At 39.1% G+C, this 20,344-nt stretch overlaps 1 protein-coding gene across 5 annotated transcripts in view; it reads left to right on the top strand.

Annotated features, from left to right (window-relative positions):
- UBXN2A (UBX domain protein 2A) overlaps positions 1-19,744 on the top strand; it is a 54,194-nt gene extending 34,450 nt beyond the window's left edge. For all 5 annotated transcript variants that reach the window (XM_087863835.1, XM_087863833.1, XM_045809325.2 and 2 more), the window contains 5 exons: positions 804-942; positions 4,193-4,299; positions 6,413-6,550; positions 7,816-7,974; positions 18,514-19,744. In XM_087863835.1, coding sequence (XP_087719961.1) covers positions 804-942; positions 4,193-4,299; positions 6,413-6,550; positions 7,816-7,974; positions 18,514-18,706 — 736 coding nt within the window. In that variant the 3' untranslated portion in view covers positions 18,707-19,744. The remainder of the gene's footprint in view (positions 1-803; positions 943-4,192; positions 4,300-6,412; positions 6,551-7,815; positions 7,975-18,513) is intronic.
- The last annotated feature ends 600 nt before the right edge of the window (positions 19,745-20,344 follow it).

Genomic DNA, 20,344 nt, shown 5'->3' with positions numbered 1-20,344 from the left:
AGTCTTCAGTGGGAAATCTCATTCTGAAGTATGCAAACAACCAAAACTGTGATTAGGACTGTTCCTGACACATTATCATCTTTAGTTTCAAGAGTGCTTTCTGTTGGGGCACCTGGGTGGCTCAGTTGGTTAAGTGTCTGCTTTCAGCATAGGTCATGATCCCAGGGTCCTGGGATTGAGCCCCACTTCGGGCTCCCTGCTAAGTGCGGAGTCTGCTGCTCCCTCTCCTGCCCCTCCCCTCAACTCGTGCGAGCACGCACTTGCTCTCGCAAATAAATAAATAAAATCTTAAAAAAAAAAAGTGCTTTTTATTACCGGAATGTACGTAGTAACCCCTTGTAAAGCTATTTTGAGCTTTTTACAAAGAACTCATTTTTTTTTACTCTGGACCAGTGATTTTCAACCTGTTGAGATCCGCCCCCCCCCCCCCGATGCCTGGCAATGTCTATAGATGGTTTTGGTTATTATAACACTGGAGGTGGGAATGGGTAGAGTGTGCATGATACTGGCATCTAGTGGGTAAAGGCCATGGATGCTGCCTAACATCCTACAATACATAGGGCAGCCCACACAACAAAGAATTATCCCTCCCCAAATGTCAGTAGACTGAAGTTGTGAGAAAACCCTGCTCTGGACCAGAAAGATTGATGACTTCCCAAGGTCACATATCTGCTTAGGATCTTATTTAGAGGTGGGTCTAAACTGTGAAACTGGAGGCATTTCAGTTCAGGATCCTTTAACTAGAAGGTCATGTCAATTTTTGGAAAAGTAATAGTAGTGCTTAATTTTCTTTTCTTGTGTAGGGTTTGTGAAACAGGATCTGACAACCAACCTCTTGGTGAGGATCGACAAAGAAATTGTGAATATTTTGTTGACAGCCTTTTTGAGGAAGCTGAGAAGGTTGGTGCCAAATGCATGTCTCCCACTGAACAGAAGAAACAGGTAAATGTCCATAACTTTTTTCTCATACAGTGTTACTCAAAATAGGGACCATATTTTGGATCCATCAGGTCAAAACTGTTTTCATAATAGTATTAAGATATTATTTACCTTTTTCACTGTGTTGATTTTGCACTATTAACTGCAAAAGCGATGGTGGTTAAAACTGCCAGTGCCTTGGGAGGAATGAAGGCAGTGACACCAAACTGTACTAGTAATTGCTGCATATTTTGCTTGCATTTGGTGGGGGGCATGCTGGTTGCTATTAAGAATGTCCTTGATGAAGCCAGTCTTGGGACAGTTTTAGAAAATGTGTGTGAGGAGAGTGCATTGGAAGTAGATGGCTTAAAACCTTGCAAGCCTAAATTTGCCTTTATTCTGCCTTCACACTTGATTGATAGAATGCCGTTCTGGTAACTGAGCCTTTGTTGTGTGTGTGTGTTTTATTTTTTTTTTTTAATTTTTTTAAGACTTATTTATTTATTAGAGCGCATATGCACGTGTGTGAGCAAGCAGGGCTGGGGGGACTGAGGGAGAGAAAGGGAATCCCAAGCAGACCCAATGCTGAGCAGGGAGCCTGATGCGGGGCCCCGTCTTAGGACCCCAAGATAGGAGATTTGAGCTGAAACCAGCGGTCCGTGGTTAACTGACTGAGCCACCCAGGTGCCCCATGGTATCTGAGCCTTTGTATGTGGCACGTTTTTACTCACTGAAAGCTATTAGAATCTTTAACCCTGTGTTCTTATAGGCCTTGATGGTGGGTCCTTTGTCATTCATTCAATCTAGAAACTCAATGTTTTACCATTCTAGGACATTTTCTTATGTTGTTTCTTTGGTATTTTGCTCTCCTCCATTGCTGGTCTCTCTAGAATCCTTTTTTACTTACATATTGGACCTCTTGGACCAAGTGTCTTAATTTTTTATTGTTCTATTTTCCACCTCTTTGTTATTTTGTTCTATTTTTAATTGGGAACTTTGACCTTATGTTCAGTCTTTTTATTCAATTTCCACTTTTAGTTTCTAAGAGCCGTTTTTTCCCTGATTATTCCCTCCCTTTCAGACATTATATTCTCTCATATGAGTGTGTTATCAATTTCGGATTTTTGTTTTTAAGTTTCTGTCTTTTTTTTTTTTTTAAAGTAGGCTCTGTGCCCAGTGTGGAGCCCAATATGCGGCTTGAACTCACAACCCTGACCTGAAAACCTGAGCTGAGATCAAGAGTCTGGACGTTTAGGGATGCCTGGGTGGCTCAGTGTTTTAAGCATCTGACTGTTGGTTTTGGCTCAGGTCGTGATCTGGGGCACAGAGGTAGGGAATGTTGTGAGATTGAGCCCCTGGTCAGGTTCCACAGTCTGTGTAGAGTCTGCTTAGGACTTCCTCTACCCACCCACCCCCACCATGTGCTCATGCATGTACTTTTTCCCTCTCAAATAAATAAATCTGAAAAAAAAAAAGTTAAGAATCAGACACTTAACCAGCTGAGCCACCCAGGTGCCCCTGTTTTTCAGTTTCGTCTGTTTTCCTCAGTGTCTTTATGAAGGAATAACTCTTTTCCTATTTGTTTTGTTCTCATCTTTTACGTGAGTACCCTCAGAGCAGAAACTTGGTTATAGGTATAAAAGGGCAGTAAAATTTAGTGGTTAAGAGTGTGGATTCAAGCGGTGTCTGGGTGGCTCAGTGGCTTAAATGTCCTACTCTTGATCTCAGCTCAGGTCTTCATCTCAGGGTTGTGAGTTCAAGCCTCACATTGGGCTCCATGCTGTGCATGGAGCCTCCTGTTCTGTTCTGTTTTGTTTTGTTTTGTTTTGTTTTGTTTTAAGATTTTATTTGAGAAGAGAGGGAGAGGTAGAATCTGAAGCAGATTCCGCACTGACCATAGAGCCCAATGTGGGGCTTGATCCCACAGCCATGAGATCATGACTTAAAAAAAAAAAAAAGGCATGGGTTCAAGCCCCAGCTCCACCACTACTGACTTTGTGACTTCGGACAATTTAATCAATCTTCTGTGTTTCCGTTTCTCTCTATATATAAAGGGATAGTAATACCTACCTGTGTAGATTTTGGGAGGAGTAAATAAATTTATATATGGAAAGTGCTTTAACCAGGATTTGTTACATACTAAGTAATAGGTAGGTAGATGTGCTAATAATATACTCTTATCATTATTATGATTATTTTCCCTAACATCTTAATGGAGTGTTTGTTACTTAATAGGTACTCAATAAACGTATATTGAATGAATAAGTGATTGAATGCTAGAGATAAAGGAGAGGCTCTACTAGTCTGATACCTTCCTTCCTTCCTCTATTAATTTATTTATTTAAGAGAGAGAACACGTGGTTGGGGGAGAGGAACAAGCAGACTCCCTGCTGAGCAGGGAGCCAGACACAGGGCTCCATCCCAGGACGCTGAAATCGTGACCTGAGCTGAAGTCAAATGCTCAGCCAACTGAGCCACCCAGGGGCCCCTGGTCTGATACCTTCTTAAACAGCTTTTTAATCAGTCCTGCGTCTAATCTGAAGTAGCTCTGAATTAAGTAAACTCTGTGCCAACATTCAAATTCAAATTCGAATTCAAAACCCCAAGATCAAGAGTTTCATGCTCTAATGACTGAACCAGCCAGGGACCTCATATACGTTATTTTTTGATATTTTATATGTGAAGTTTGCTCTTAAGAACGATACAATAAATTTTGCAGAGGGCTTGGGGGGGATTGGCAGAAGGTGGTGAAAACGTACAAACTTTCAATTATAAGGTAAATAAGTACTGGGGATATAATGCACAATGTGATGACTATAGTTAACACTGCTCTGTGATACATAGGAAAATTAAGAGAGTAAATACTTGAAGTTCTCATTACAAGGAGAGAATTCTTTTTTCTTCTTTTTTCATTTTATCTATATAAGATGATGGATATGAGCTGAACCTATTGTGGTAGTCATTTCATCATATATGTAAATCAAACCATAATGCTGTATGCATTAAGCTTATATAGAGATGTTTGTGTTTCTCAGTAAAACTGGAAAAAAAATTGTAGTTGTGTTTTGTAATAGATGTTGACTAAACTTACTGTGGTAATCATCTTGCAGTACATGCATATGTGAAATCATTATGTTGTACACCTAAAACTAATAACAGTGTTATATGTCAGTTATGTCTCAGTTTTTAAAAAGGAACGATACATAAAATATATACAATAGAGGAAGTTTTCAGACTTCTTACAATGCATTTTTTGTTTCTTACTACTTTGCAGGTCGATGTAAGTATAAAATTATGGAAAAATGGATTCACAGTCAATGATGATTTCAGAAGTTACTCTGATGGTGCAAGTCAGCAGTTTCTGAACTCCATCAAAAAAGGGTAAGCAGTCTTTGTAAATAGAAGGATTATTTTAGGTATGTTTCATTTGGAAGAATCCATGTTATTGAATATAACTGTAGTTGGCACGCATCCCAGAAGCAGTATAAAAATATGCATAAATTTCATTATGTAAATATTAAAAACTTACATATACCAGAAGACACTAACAGTCAGAAGACAAGTGCCGGACTGGGGACACTTGTTACATGTATGAAATACAAATGGAATATATACACAATTCTCACAAATCAGTAAGAAATAAATAGAAGGGATATTTTATATATTTGTACCATTTTATCTACTTAATAACAGAATAGCAAGCATTTGGTAAAATGAATGATATTTGTATATTAACATGGAAAGATTTCTGTGGCATATCGTTTTTAAAAAGCAGTTTGCAGAATACTGAATAGTGTGTATAGATGAGTACCATTTGTGGAAAAAATAAAATAATTACATGGAGTTTTACTATATGTATAGAGAAAAATCTAGGAGTTGCAACATGAAAGTTTTGTGGGTTTTTGTTTTGTTTCTTTTTAGGTAAGCTTTAGGCTCAGCATGGGGCTTATTAAACTCATGATCCCAAGATCAAGAAGAGTTCCATGCTGGGGGTGCCTGGCTGGCTCAGTCGGTGGCACATGCGACTCTTGATCTTGGGGTTGAGAGCCCAAGAGGTTGTGAGTTGGAGCCCCATGTTGGGTGTAGAGATTACTTAAAAAAAAAAGTCATGTACTCTACCAACTGAGCCAGTCAGGTGCCCCAGTTTTTTATTAAAGTGAGAGTTGGATTAGTAAGGACAGTCACTTTCGAAGTTGACTTGTGTTTACATTTTTTGTTTTATTTATTACTATTTTTTAAAGATTTTTATTTATTTATTTATTTGACAGAAAGAGAGAGAACACAAGCAGGGGGAGCGGCAGGCAGAGGGAGAAGGAGAAGCTTCCCACTGAGCAGGGAACCTGATGCAGGACTCAATCCCAAGACCCTGGGATCATGACCTGAGCCAAAGGCAGACGCTTAGCACACTGAGCCAATTAATATTATTTTTTGGTGTCCCTATTAATATTATTTTTTTTAAAGATTTATTTATTTTTAGAAGGAGTGAGCTGTGTGCACACAGAGAGGGGTAGAGGGAGAGGGAGAGAAGCAGACTCCCTCCTGAGTGCAGAGCCCCATGCAGAGAGAGATTCCCACGACCCTGAGGTCATGACCTGAGCCAAAATCAAGAGTCTAGTGCTTAACCATGTGAGCCATCCAGGCACCCCTATTATTATTTTTTAAAGATTTACGTAGGGGCGCCTGTGGGGGCTCAGGTGGTTAAACGTCTGCTTTCAGCTCAGGTCATGAACCCAGGGTCCTGGGATCCAGCCCCACATTGGTCTCCCTACTCAGTGGGGAGCCTGCTTCTCTCTCCTGCTTCTCTCTCCTGCTGCTCCCCCTGCTTGTGCTCTCTCACTGTGTCAAATAAATAAATAAAATCTTAAAAAAAAATAGATTTATTTGAGAGAGAGAGCTCGCGGGCAGGCAAGCGGGGGAGGGGCAGAGGGCGAGAATGTCCAAGTAGGCTCCCTGCTGAGCGGGGAGTGCAGCACAGCTGGATCCCAGGAGCCATGAGATCAGGACCTGAGCCAAATCCAGGAGTAGGTCGCTTAACGGATTGAGCCACTCAGGCATTCCGTCTTTTTTTTGTTTAGAACAAGCATGTAGTATTCTCCTTTTTTAAAATTATTTAATTAATTAGTCAGAGAGAGAGCATAAGCAGCAGATGGAGTGCAGGGGGAGGCTCCCCTCTGAGCAAGGAGCCCAGTGTGGGGCTTTATCCCAGGACCCTGGGATCATGACCTGGGCCAAAGGCAGCTGCTTAACCCACTGAGCCACCCAGGAGTCCTGAGCCTACGACTCTTGATCTCAAGGTTGTGTGTTTGAGCTCCACTTGGGTATAGAGATTATTTAAAAATAAAATCTTCAAAAAAATTGCATTTAGTTTTTTATTGTAAAGATTATATGCCTCTTATTTCTATATATTTTTCAATTCTGTTTGCATATTCAGAGTAAGTTTCAGAGAAGGAAGAAACATTGGGAGCTTTATCACTTTGTTTGTTTTCCCTCCAAGGGAATTACCTTTGGAATTACAGGGAATTTTTGATAAAGAGGAGGTGGATGTTAAAGTTGAGGACAAAAAAAATGAAGTATGTATGTCAACGAAGCCTGTGTTCCAGCCCTTCTCAGGACAGGGTCACAGACTGGGAAGGTGAGTAGACTCATGATACGTGCTTTCCACGTAACAGGCTTGACTGATACTCAGTTTATCGTTATTTTATGATACAGACCAGCTCTATAGAGCTTATCATTTCTCTCACTGGAAGTGATATTTTTCATGTTAACTTTTACGAGGACTCCTAAGTTCTATTTACCTTAGTGTAAATTAACATATGCTGGCAGTACACTAAAAAATCATGGAGGCTTTTTGGATTTTACCAAATTAAAGGACCTGGATTATTGAGGACGTTAGGCAGAATTGATGGGTAAATCATTTTTGTCCTTTGCACCTACCACTTGAGCATTGCCATTAATGTTACAGAATACATATGCTAGCTTTTGAGGATAGGGTTCCATTTTATAGTTACCAGTGCCTTCAACATTATGTTCTGTGATAAGTATCTGAATTTTGCAGTAATAAAAATGAAAAAATGCATGATAAAATCAGTACCCCTATCAGAGCCTTTAATTGTCAGATTTTGCATCTTCATCATGTGTAACTATGCTTTATGACAGTATAAAAGAGGTCAGATATGTGGTCATTTTTATGAATTCTCATAAATTATCAGTATTGATAAAGTTATCTGCATATTCATCCACACATATAAAAATACTCAGGTGTCACTTTGAGAATGATCAGGAAATACTTTGCTTCCTTTTTTTTCCCCTTTATAATCCAAGGACTAATTTCTCTGGAGAACTTACCTTTTTTTTTTTTAAGTTTTTATTTATTCATTTATTTAAGTAATCTTGACACCCAGCATGGGGCTCAAACTCATGATCCTTGGATCGAGTCCAGTTGCAAACTCTTCTGACTGAGCCAGCCAGGCACACCCCTTTTGTTTTTTGTTTTGTTTTTTTGGTTGGTTTGGTTTTTTTTTTTTGAGAATTTATCATTTCTTACAGAAATTTTAACCTGGGGAGTAGTAGATAAAGGTTAAGTCTATAAATCTTTCAACCCTATAAAATTGTCAGTTCTATAAGACACTATTTAAATAATTACAGTATTTTACGTAACATTCTACAGTCTTACAAATTACTTGGATATGCATAATTTCATTAGGAATCTACTTTCATCATATATGATGGACATAAGTGATGTTAGTATTTTTATGTTATTATTCCAAAAATGGCTGTGGTTTGCTAAAATCTTTCTAAAAGGTATACTTAATGTAAAAGTTGTATAGTATTTGTTCAGTGATTAAGTTCTACTTAATGAACAGCATGCATCTGACTTTGTTGTCTGGCTTTTCTTAGTGCCACACCAAAAATTGTTTCTAAGGCAAAGAGTATTGAAGTTGAGAATAAAAATAATTTGTCTGTTGTTCAACTAAACAATCTGGAACCCATCACTAATGTACAGATCTGGTTAGCCAATGGAAAAAGGATTGTCCAGAAATTTAACATTTCTCATAGGTGAGTCTTCCATTTCATTATTTGTCTGAATTTTTTCATGTTTAAATTTCTTTTCAGTTCAGTTGGCAGTTTTTAAGAACTAACCAAGGATCTTACCAGTTCTCTAAACATAATATATCATGACAGTAGAAATTTTTGGACATTAACGAAGTACTTTCAATTTGTTTTATAGGTTATCATTTTTATTATTTGACTGGTTTTCCTGTATGTATAACTAGATATGTAATTTTTATGTCTTTTAAGATTATTTATTCATTTCATGGAGGGGAAGGGCAGAGGGAGAGGAAGAGAGAGAATCTCAGGCAGACTCCTTCCTGAGTTTGAAGCCCAGCACAGGGTTCTGTCTCACAACCCTGAGATCATGACCCAAGCCGAAATCAAGAATTGAACACTTGGGGCACCTGGGTGGCTCAGTTGGTTAAGCATCTGCCTTCGGCTCAGGTCAGGATACCAGGGTCCTGGGATTGAGCCTGGCATCGGGTTCCCTGCTCCACAGGGAGCCTGCTTCTCCCTCTCCCTCTGCTTGCCACTCCCCCTGCTTGTGCTCGTGTGCGCTCTCTCTCTGTCAAATAAAAATCTTAAAAACAAACAAAAAAATAGTTGAACACTCAACCCAGGTGCCCACTAGATAGGTAATTTTTATTTTGTTTTTTAAAGATTTTATTTATTTATTTGAGAGAGCATGCACACAAGGAGGGGGAGAAGCAGACTCCCCACTGAGCAGAGAGCCTGACGTGGGGCTTGATCCCGGGACCCCAAGTTCATGACCTGAGCCGAAGGCAGACACTTAACCAACTGAGCCATCTAGGTGCCCTGAGAGAGAGAGAATCTTAAGACATATTAAAAATTATTATTTTAAAATTACGTATCTAGGGGCACCTCTAGTTATGTAATTTCTGCTCCTCCCTCTGCCCCTCCCCCTGCTCATGCTCTCTCTCTCAAATAAATAAATACAAATCTTTATTGTATTATTATTATTTATTTATTGGACAGAGAGCGACACAGCAAGAGAGGGAACACCAGCAGGGGAGTGGGAGAGAGAGAAGCAGGCTTCCCTGCTGAGCAGGGAGCCCTATGCGGGGCTCGATCCCAGGACCCCAAGATAATGACCTGAACCAAAGGCAGACTCTTAACGGCTGAGCCACCCAGGCACCCCTAAATAAAATCTTTTAAAAAAATAGTAAAATTACATATCTAGGGGGCACCTGGGTGGCTCAGTCAGTTAAGCATCTGCCTTTGGCTCAGGTCATGATCTTGGGGTCCTGGGATCGAGCCCCACCTCAGGCTCCCTGCACAGCGGGGAGTTTGCTTCTCCCTCTGCCCCTCTCCCTACTCGTGCTCCTTCTCTCTGCCTTTCTCTCAAATAAATAAATAAAATCTTAAAAAAAATTCTCTCTCTTCCCCCCTTTCCCTCTGTCCCTCCCCACCCTCTCCATCTTTAAAACACGCACAAATATATATATATATATATATACACACATATACATACACACATACACACACACACACACACACACACACACACACACAAGCTCAGAATATATACCAGTATTCCTTAGGTACCTTTCCCTGATCATAATCTCTTTCTTTTGTTCAAGAGATACTGTATTCTGGATTTGTGTTAATCATTTTCTACTTTTATTCATAGTTTTATCAAGTACATATGTATCTTAAAAAAATACTAAGCTGTTTTGCTCATTTTCAAATAATTTAAATTTTAAAGCAATCATCAATAGAGGCTACTGGGTGGCTCAGTCAGTTAAGTATCTGGCTTTTGGTTTCTGCTTGGTCATGGTTTCAGGGTCATGAGATTGAGCCCCTGGTCGTCCCCATGCTCAGAATCTAGTCTGCTTGAGATTCTTTTCCCCTCCCTCTCCTTCTCCTCCTCCTTCCCTTCGGTTCCTCCTCCCACCCCGCTCCCACTCTCTCTGAAATAAATAAATCTTAAAAAAAAAATCATAAACATAATGAAAAGTCTTAAGAACACTATAAAGAATTTTTTCCCTCGCCATTCGGGAATAAGTTGCCAATCCAATGACCCATCATCCAAAATACTTTAGTGTGTTTGTATTTCCTACAGAGACATCATCATGGCCATATAACCACAATTCAGCCATCTGGGAATTTAACATTGATACACTTCTATCAGCTAATATTTGGGCCCTATTCAAAGTTTGCCATTTAATCTGATATCATCCTTTTTACCCAAAGGTCATTCAGAATCACACATTGCATTTAGGTGTCATGTCTCAATTTGAAATAATAGTTCCTCAGGCTTTTTCTAAGAAACCCTTGTTCTTTCTCATGGACAATGGTATTGAGAAACCTGGATCTGGGTAGTAGGTATGCTTACTGCTTGATGCCACCACTCCCAGCCTCTCTGAGTAGAGAGAGCTATAGGTGTATACACACATATATACACATACATACATATCCATCTACATTTGTATTTTCTGTGTCTTTGCATAAGCAAAAGCATGAGTTCACATAAATGTCTCCAGACTCAATACACCACCATAGGGTTTATTCCAGTTTTTCCCTTTCCATATGTATAACTAATTTCTTCCAGAGTGAATAGCCTGGCTCCAATATTTTTTTTTCAGATTTATTTATTTATTTTAGGGGGAGTAGGGGGTTGGGCAGAGGGAGAGGGAGAGAAATCCTCAAGCAGACTCGCCACCAAGTGTGGAGCCGATGCAGGGCTTGATCCCAGGACCCCGACCAAGATCATGACCCAAGCCTAAACCAAGAGTCAGATGCTTAGCCAGCTGAGCCACCTAGGCACCCCTCAATTATTCTTAATATGTTTATTGATTGATTAATTCTCTTACATGTAACCAATCTCTTTTTTTTCCCTGTTGCCACCATACACACATGGAAGACTTCTTCACTCTATTTGGACTTTAACTATCCCGGTTGAGTTCCCATTTCAGTTCCTTTCTCTTCCAGCTGGGTCTCTGACAAATCTCCCCAGGCCACTTCAACACCCCATGCCAATGACCTCTTCACCCTCTCTGGTTCTGACACTCTGTGCTCCCTCTTCTCCTCCATACCTGTTTACTTTCTCCTCAAAGGTTCTTACTTGCTGCAGTTGGCTGCTCCTCTGTAAGAAGGCCTTTCTCTTCTGCTTGAGACAGCCCACTCCAGGCCACTTCTCCTCCTACCCCTCTATTTGGATATATTCCTCACCCTACTTGGCTTCTGACACTCTGTACTGGACAACTTTTTTTTGTGGGACATACTCCTAACCCTGCTTAATGCTCTGACCACCCCTGCCTTACCTCCCCCTACATGGACTCCTCCTTGTGCTTCTCAGGCTCTGACACCATGCAGGTGGGCAGCTTTCCTATACAGATGCCTTCTTAACCCTGCTTAGACTGATTCCCTGTTCTGGGCCACCTCAACTCCCTATCATTTCTGGCTGCCATGTTCTGCTGTACTAATGGCTTTTGGATCAAGCTGTTCAATAAGGAAAAAAAAAGGCTGTTTTGCTTTTTATTTAAACTTGATATGAATGGAATTGTGTTATACTATAACTTTTTTTTTTTTTTGAGACTCATCCATGTTGATGTGTGTAGCTGTACCTCATTCATTACTGTACTATAATCCATTATATGGAATCAGCTATCCATTCTCTTTTTATTGGTAATGGTCCGGGTTTATATTTGTTTATGTGGATGTATCAGTATTGCTCAATGAACAGCCAGAAAAACCTCATGGCATGGAATAATATTTCTTATGTGCCAGCTGAAGTGGCTTTGCTGATCTCAGCTGGGCTCATTCATATGTTTGCAGATGATCTAAGCGAGCACTAATTTAAGCTACATGTGTGAGTCTAGGTCTACTCCTGTGTCTCTCATCCTTGAATCAGCAGCCTACTTGTCTGTGTTCTCATAACAGGAGCAGAGGCACAAGCTGGCACTAAACCCATTTACTAGTATCACTCTACTAATATCTCATTGGCTAGAGCAAGTCACATGGCCAAGTCCTGTTTATTGCACTGTTTGTGGAAAAGACTTCTTTCCTGACCCAGTAACATCTTTTTATAAAGCTGATGATCTGTTCTGGGCTTTCCATTCTATTTGAGTGTCCATCTAGCTTTCCTTTTGCCAACTCCACGTTCTCTTAATTACTATTACTTTTTAAGTTACTGCTTTATTTTCTTGCTTATTTTATCAGTTACCGATAGAACTGTCCTAAACTCTACAGCTATAATTGTGGATTTGTCTATTTCTCCTTTCTTTCTGTTAACATTTACTTTACATATGTTAAAGCTCTGTAGTTAGGTCTATACAGAGGCAAAATTGTGTTTTTTTTCTGATTGACCTTTTTAGCACTAAGAAATGTCCCTTTTAATCCCTGATAATTTTGTGTTGAAGTTTACTTTGCCTGATACTAATATAGTCACACAAGTCTCCTTATGAGTAATGCTTGCGAGGTGTCTCTACCTTTCTCTTTCCTTTTAATTTCAGTATATATATATATATATATATATATATATATATATATATATATATGTTTCTGTATATTTAAAGGTATTTCTTATAAATAGTTATTTGAGTATAGTTCCTGTATCTAGGTTAACAGTCTTCTTAGGTTCTTCTTTTGTGTTTTGTTTTTAGCTAGCATCTATTGAATGTTTTCTATGTATTAGGCTCTCTTCAAGGCGTTTCTACTTAATATCATTAGTAAATAGCAAACCACCCTAGACAGCTAGAATCAGAGAGCTGATGATCATAATAATATAAGAAGCATGTGTTTATAATTTTTGTAACAATTTTTTTTTTAGAAGAAGGGATGGGGAGGGACTGCGGGAGAGAGAGAGAGAGAGAGAGAGAGAATCTTAAGCAGATTCCACACCCAGCATGGAGTTCAACCTCACAACCCTGAGATGATGACCTGAGCCGAAATCAAGAGTCCAGCACTTAACCACCTGGGCCCCCATAATAGAAGAAGCATATGTTTAAATGGTGCCTTAGAATGTTCTTCTGTGACCCAGATTCCTTTCAAATGGGAAGAAGGCAAACTAAACAGGTAGAAAATGGAAGAAGGGATTTGTTATTCCAATCTAAGTTTGTTTCTTTTTAGGGAGATAAAATATTTTAATCTCAACTTCTTTGTCTGGAACAATGCTTCCAACATTTTCAGTAACAGTCACCTAGATTTTTTTTTCTTGAATGACTAAAGCATTTAAAAACCTTTGGCCAACAATATTTATTAAATGATTATTAATCAGGCTTTGTTTTTATTTTTTTAATTTTTAAATTAAAAAAATCTTTAGGATACATCTGTAATTTTATTACAAAACCATTCTTTTGACATTACAGTGAGCAAGATACTGTGAGTGCAGCATAGCATCGCCAGTGTAACAATTGCATTCCCTGATTCCTGAACTAAAATTTAAATTACGTTAGATCCGTTACATACTAGTTACCGCAATCATTGATACTGCAAATCCTGACCCATATTCACTTTAGGGAGGAGCTGATGCTAAGGGATTAGAGTAAATGTTGGTAAGACTATAAAAGTTCCTTCATGGGACACTCTGTTTCTCTCTCCCCAAATTACTTTGCTTTAAAATAATCAAATTGCTAGTCTGAATAACAGCAGCACCCAAGCAGCATTGCATTTGGTTCTTAAAAAGCAGTTTGGTGCATGTTTTCTACCTCAGGCAAAGGGAGTGATCACTGTAGTTTGAAACTCCTGCATTAGAGTCTCTTCAAAACTTAAAGCATGCCATCAACTTTTTCTAGATGGTGTTACTGCTGTATGTTTGTTGGTGAGTCACTTCCTGTGCTGTGTTTGCTATGAAGGGATCTTCAGTATATCTCCAGTATTCCTTCCTTAAAGGGTGCTTTTTTTTTTTTTGGTAGGTTTTCACATAACTCTAATGCTTTATTAAGAGTGTCCTCCTTGGGGGGCGTCTGGGTGGCGCAGTTGTTAAGCGTCTGCCTTCGGCTCAGGGCGTGATCCCAGCGTTCTGGGATCGAGCCCCACATCAGGCTCTTCTGCTATGAGCCTGCTTCTTCCTCTCCCACTCCCCCTGCTTGTGTTCCCTCTCTCACTGGCTGTCTCTGACAAATAGATAAATAAAATCTTAAAAAAAAAAAAAAAAAAAAAGAAGAGTGTCCTCCTTGGGGTGGCAGGCTGGCTCATTTGGTGGAGCGTGCTTCTCTTGATCTCAGGGTTGTGAGTGCAAGCCCCGCGCTGGGTGTAGAGATTACTTCAAAATCTTTAAATTAGAGAGAATGTCTTCCTTGTTGTCACATTGGTTTTCTAGCATGTCTTTATAGATGTCCACGAGAAAGGCAGTTAGGGGTACCTCTGACTTGGTTGTAAATCAAGTAACTGATTAAACAGATGGGAATATTTGGAAAGACCAGAGTCCTGTAAAATCCCTTTAAAATAGTTGCATGCACTTTCATTATGTGGTACTAGTTTGATCATCTCCCAGAGTGTACTGGACTTCTCTCTCCAGCCTAACCTCTAGTGTTAGAAATTATGAAATATCTTTGGTTCCAGACAGTTACTTCTCACATCCTCCTTAAGAAATTGGTCTACATATTGCAGCTCATTATCCCAAAGTTTAAATTCCTGAATAACCCATTGTTGATGTTGCCGGCTCTAATAATTCTTTTTTTGTTGTTGTTAAAGATTTTATTTATTTATTCGACAGAGATAGAGACAGCCAGCGAGAGAGGGAACACAAGCAGGGGGAGCGGGAGAGGAAGAAGCAGGCTCCTAGCGGAGGAGCCTGATGTGGGGCTCGATCCCATAACGCCGGGATCACGCCCTGAGCCGAAGGCAGACGCTTAACCGCTGTGCCACCCAGGGCCCCAAGGCTCTAATAATTCTTTGCATCCTGATCAGGAGTATCAGCAACAAACTCAGGGTCCTCAGATGGATCTTTTAGCCATTCCGCTAATACCTGTGGTGCTAAACTCCATAGTTTTTGGTCTGTTCCTCAAGTATTGGAGTGACGTAGTTCATTTCCTCATGTCAGTCATTTTGAGGTGCCTTTAAGAAAACTTTCTGAAGATGCTACATTGTATAATTGGCTGCATTTAACTCAGTAGCATCTCTGGTTAGTTTAAAAGCTCATTCACTTCTGGGGTGTCTACATGGCTCAGTCAGTTAAGCGTCCAACTTTTGATTTCGACTCAGGTCATGATCTTGGGTGGTGGTGTGGAGCCCCGCATAGGGCTCTGTGCTGAGTGCAGAGTCTGCTGGAGAGTCTCTGTCTTCCTCCCCGTCCCCCGCCCTGCTTTTGTCCACATGTGCGCTCGCATGCTTGCACACACTCTGTCTCAAGTGAATAAATAAATCTAAAAAAAAAATAAATGCTCATTCACTTCTTTCATCATACTGCAGAACAGCCCAGAAATAATCAAATCTAAATTTTCCACTGTAAATGATCTGGACCCCTGAATTGAGGCCATCATTCTGCTCTGTCCAGGCTCAGGAACCCACCATCCATAGGGGCGCCATTGCTTTTCTGCGCTCAGCTGCCATAGCTTCTTCCTGCTGCTGGGGCAGTGACGGCTCTGGCTAACTGGGCTTGCTGCCCTGCGCAGCCTCCCCAAGCCCCTCGATGGTCGCCATCTCGCCTTAGTCCACAGCAGAGGTGGCCCAGGCTTTGTTTTTTATTTTTATTTAAAAAAAAAAGTTTTAAGTTAATTTTTTTTTTTTAGTAATCTCTACACTCTATGCGGGGCTTGAACTCATAACCCTGAGATCAAGAGTCGCATGCTTATCTGACTTAACCAGCCAGGCACTACCCCCCCACGCTTTGTTTTTAAATTGGAATGTTTAGTCCACTTTTCACAGTGATATATAATATCCTGAACTAGTTGGCTTTAAGGCCACCATCTTGCTGTTTGTTTTCTCTTTACCCCATGTCTTTTTATCTTTTTATTCTTTTTTTTTTGAAGATTTTATTTATTTATTTGACAGAGCACGCTTATGTGCATACAACAAGCAGGCTGAGTGGCAGGCAGAGGGGAGACAGAGAAGCAGACTCCCCACTGAGCACAGAACCCTATGCAGGGCTTGATCCAGGAGCCTGAGATTATAACTTTAGCCGAAGGCGGACGCTTAACCAACTGAGCCACCCAGGCGCCCTGTTCTCCCCCCCCCCCCACCCAAGGTTTGTTTATTCTATTTTAGAGAGAGAGCATGAGAGGGAGAGGGAAAGAGAATCCCAAGCTGACTCTGTGCTGATCATGGAGCCTCACACAGGGCTCTGTTTCACAACTCTGAGATCATGACCCTAGCAGAAACCTAGAGTCAGATCCCCAAATGACTGCAACACCCAGGTGCCCCTATTTTTTTCTTTCTTTCTTTTTTTTTTTTTTAAGATTTGCTTATTTATTTGGGAGTGGGGGAAAGGGCAGAGGGAAAGGGAGAGACGATCCTAAGCAGACTCCCTACTGATCGCAGAGCCGCACTTGGGAAACCAAGAGTTGGACACTTAACTGACTGTACCACCCAGGCACCCCTTTTTATCCTTTATTAGTCCTTTCTTGCCCCCTTTTGAGCTTAATGTGTACTTATTATTTTTATCCTCTTACAGCTTTTTAGATGTGCATTTTTTTTATTCTCTTAATGGCAACATAGGAGATCACAGTACACATTTAAAAAAAAATTTTTTTTTTTAAAGATTTTATTTATTTATTCGACAGAGATAGAGACAGCCAGCGCGAGAGGGAACACAAGCAGGGGGAGCGGGAGAGGAAGAAGCAGGCTCATAGCGGAGGAGCGTGATGTGGGGCTCGATCCCATAACGCCGGGATCATGCCCTGAGCCGAAGGCAGACGTTTAACCACTGTGCCACCCAGGCGTCCCACATTTAAAAATTTTTAACACATGGTTCCTTTAATCTTTATTGTTTTCTTTTTATATTTGTATTGTTTGCTGTTAGCTTTACCCTTTTGTTATCCCAACTTTTGGTACCCAAGTAATACATGAGACTATATGTCCTAGACTTTTTTGGCAACTCACACCGGTTTAATAGAGTGGCAATTAATGAATTTTAGTGAATTGATTGGGAGAGTTCTGCTTTTCGTGATATGGCATATTTCATTTATTCTGAGTTATACATTTTTTCACATTTTAGCCTCTCTGAAATGAGGGTTTGTCCTAAAAATCCATGGTTGTTGGCCACATGGCAATCATTATATAATTATCTTTGCCTTAGCATCTGCCTCAAAGCACGGTAGAGCAAGTGTCAGCCGAACAAAAACCTCTCAGAGATCATAGTCTTGTATATCACCAACACCTGGTAATACACAGGGCTGGGATTATGTGGAAAAATATGTACTGGGGTGCATGGATGGCTCAGTCGGTTAAGCGTCTGCCTTCGGCTAAGGTCATGATCCCAGGATTCTGGGATCTAGTCCCACATCGGGCCCCCTACTCAGCGGGGAGCCTGCTTCTCCCTCTCCCCCTGCTCATGCTCACTCTGTCTCTGTCTCTCTCTCTCAAATAAACACAATCTTAAAAAAAAAAAAAAAAAGAAAGAAAAAGAAAAGTATGTATCAAATAATGACTGAATCAAAAGTGATTCAAAGGATCTGCATCTGAACAATGTTCAGGTATTAGGAATGGCTTAACCATTTTATTCTAATAGAAGCACATGCTTGATTTGAGAAATGTTTACATGAAATTTAAGTTAACTGTGCTTTCAATAAATATAAAAATTCTCTAAGTGTTAAGAAAATACTTTGTCAGAATCTGGATTTTTTTTTTAGCTACACATAAAATGACGTGTCTTAAAAATCAGTGGTATCCTAGTTGTACTGAGCTCTGTATGCGTTCTCTGTAAATACACACACATGGATTTAGGTGAACTTAACTTTGAGCTACCTCCAAAATGGCAGTTATTGTATTACACTGTAGTGTTAATTATACTAACTGAAATTCTACACTGAGTTAAGAATTTTCCTAATTGTGTTTGAAATACAGCATGACCTGGTATTTAAGAGATACAGATTGTATCTGTATAATATTACTAGTGTGACCATATTTGATCCATTCAGAGCCAGATATAGATATATAAACTTTCTGTTATAGGAACTTTCAGATACACATACACCCAGACAAAGAGAAGATACAGTGATCCCTCACTCAGTTCCACTGAACTGTTTTCAAGGAAATCCTAGACTTTTAGTTTCCTATGTGAATATTTAAATATATAACTCTAAAAGAGAAGTACTCTACAAAAACATAACCATAAGATTATATAAGACTGATGAATCACGGAACTCTACCTCTGAAACTAATAATATATATTAATTAAATTTAAATTTAAAACAAAATAAAAATGTAACCATAATATCCTTGTCACACGGAAAAGATAATTAATGGTAATTCCTTACTATCCAGGGTCAGTCTTTAAAAAGATAGCCCAAATGATCAGTTCTAGCATCATAATTGGACTGTTCTGTGTATTAACATAGCTAGATAGACATCTTCAAGTTATTACCTTAAATTAATTCAGGTTTTCATAAAATTATATTAATAGTTTGTGCTATTTTACAGGATAAGCCACATCAAAGACTTCATCGAAAAATACCAAGGATCTCAAAGAAGTCCTCCCTTTTCCCTGGCCACAGCTCTTCCTTTCCTCAAATTGCTAGATGAAACACTCACATTGGAAGAAGCAGATTTACAGAATGCTGTAATCATTCAGAGACTCCAAAAAACTGCTGAACCTTTTAGGGAACTTTCATAACATTGATTTTTGATACACTAAGTGGAAAGTTTGCAGAGAAATGATGGTCGTAAATGAACATGCAAACCAAAATGAGGGAAAAGAAGTCAGATTCGCTGGACTTCTGTTTCGAGCACTATTTAACTCCCTTCTGATAAGATTTTTAAATAAGTACAAGATAGGAAAGTGAACTATGACTGGAAACTATATTCAATGCACTTTTTCCAAAAGGCTACTCAGAAAACTACACTTATTTTCAAATACCAGTTATTCAACAATAAGATATTAAATCACTATATCATATAGAATCTTAATGTGATTTAAATTAGCAAATGTATTCACAGCATCATTCATTCAAATATTCCCAACCAGCAGTGGTTTGTTTAGATGTTAGCTATCTCAGATTTTTTAAATAGCAATATATTAAGAAAATCATACATGGCAGATTAAAAACATCAAAGTAATTATTTTACATCTGAGATACAGTCAGAAGGCTAGAAGGAACTGCTTTCACCACAGCTATGCCTAAATCTCAAAGTGTTCACAATTTTTATTTTCTAATGGCAAGATAGACTCATATTAATTTGGCACAGTATCTAAAATGTATTTTAGGAATAAAATTGTGCAGCTTAGTATGATGTCAATCTGCCTACTCACATTTTGACATTTTCAAGGAGTGTAATTTTTAAAACTGTCTTTCTATCCAGGAACCCTAGTTCATCCCTTGTTTTAATTTCTTCTGAAAATTAGGGATTTGGTTTTAGCTAACATTTTTGAGTAAGCCTTTCATTTGCTACCACTCACTTAGAATCTAATGCTTGTGTTGGCACATTGCTAATTAATATTTTTTAAATGCGTCACATAAGTATGGTTTTTCTATTCCATATATCAGAGTCAACCTAGGTATACATTAAAGGATTATTTATTACATTCTGATGCCACCAAGGAAAATATGTTTTGTATTTTAGTCTTTTAACTCAAACTGGATCGACTTCTATATTTCACTGTCAGATTGAATTCCCTTGCCTTAAGTCTAAGAAGCCTTTTTTTTTTTTTTTTTTTGCTAATTATCTGTTGAATCTTATTTAAAGCAAAATTTACATCAAATGTGCCAAGGAACTAAGTAGCCATACCTATCAGTAGTAATGTTCATAGGGCACCAGGTGTCTGCTGGAAAGAGCAGATCTCAAACTTTTTGGTCTCAAGACCTTTTGTTTATGTGGGTTATATATATGATATTGAAAATAAAAAACTATAAAATATTTATTCATTAAAAATAAGCACATGTTAATATAAACCACATTTTAATGAAAATGCATTTTCTAAAAAAAATTGAGTGAGAATGGCATTATATTCCATTTTTTGCAACTGTCTTTACCGTCTAACTTAAAGAAGACAGATGGAATCTTGTATCTGCTTCCACGTTCAATCTGTTGTGATATTGCGCATCGTGTAGCTTCTAGTAAATGCTACTGTATATTCATGAGAAAATGGGGGGGAAGCAAATAATGTCTTAGTTTGATTATGAAAATAGTTCGACTTTACGGACCTCTTGAAAGAACCATTCTTACAAAACAGTTTACAATGATTCTTAAATCTTAGTGTAAGAATCACTTGGGAAGCATTTCAAAATGTCTGTTCCAGGCATCTACCACACAC

The sequence above is a fragment of the Ursus americanus genome, chromosome 7, assembly GCF_024610735.1.
Source record: "Ursus americanus isolate L20-20 chromosome 7, mUrsAme1.1.p, whole genome shotgun sequence".
Classification (NCBI taxonomy): Eukaryota; Metazoa; Chordata; class Mammalia; order Carnivora; family Ursidae; genus Ursus; species Ursus americanus.
Note: the sequence above shows the minus strand (reverse complement) of the source record. Positions and strands in the feature narration are given on the sequence as shown.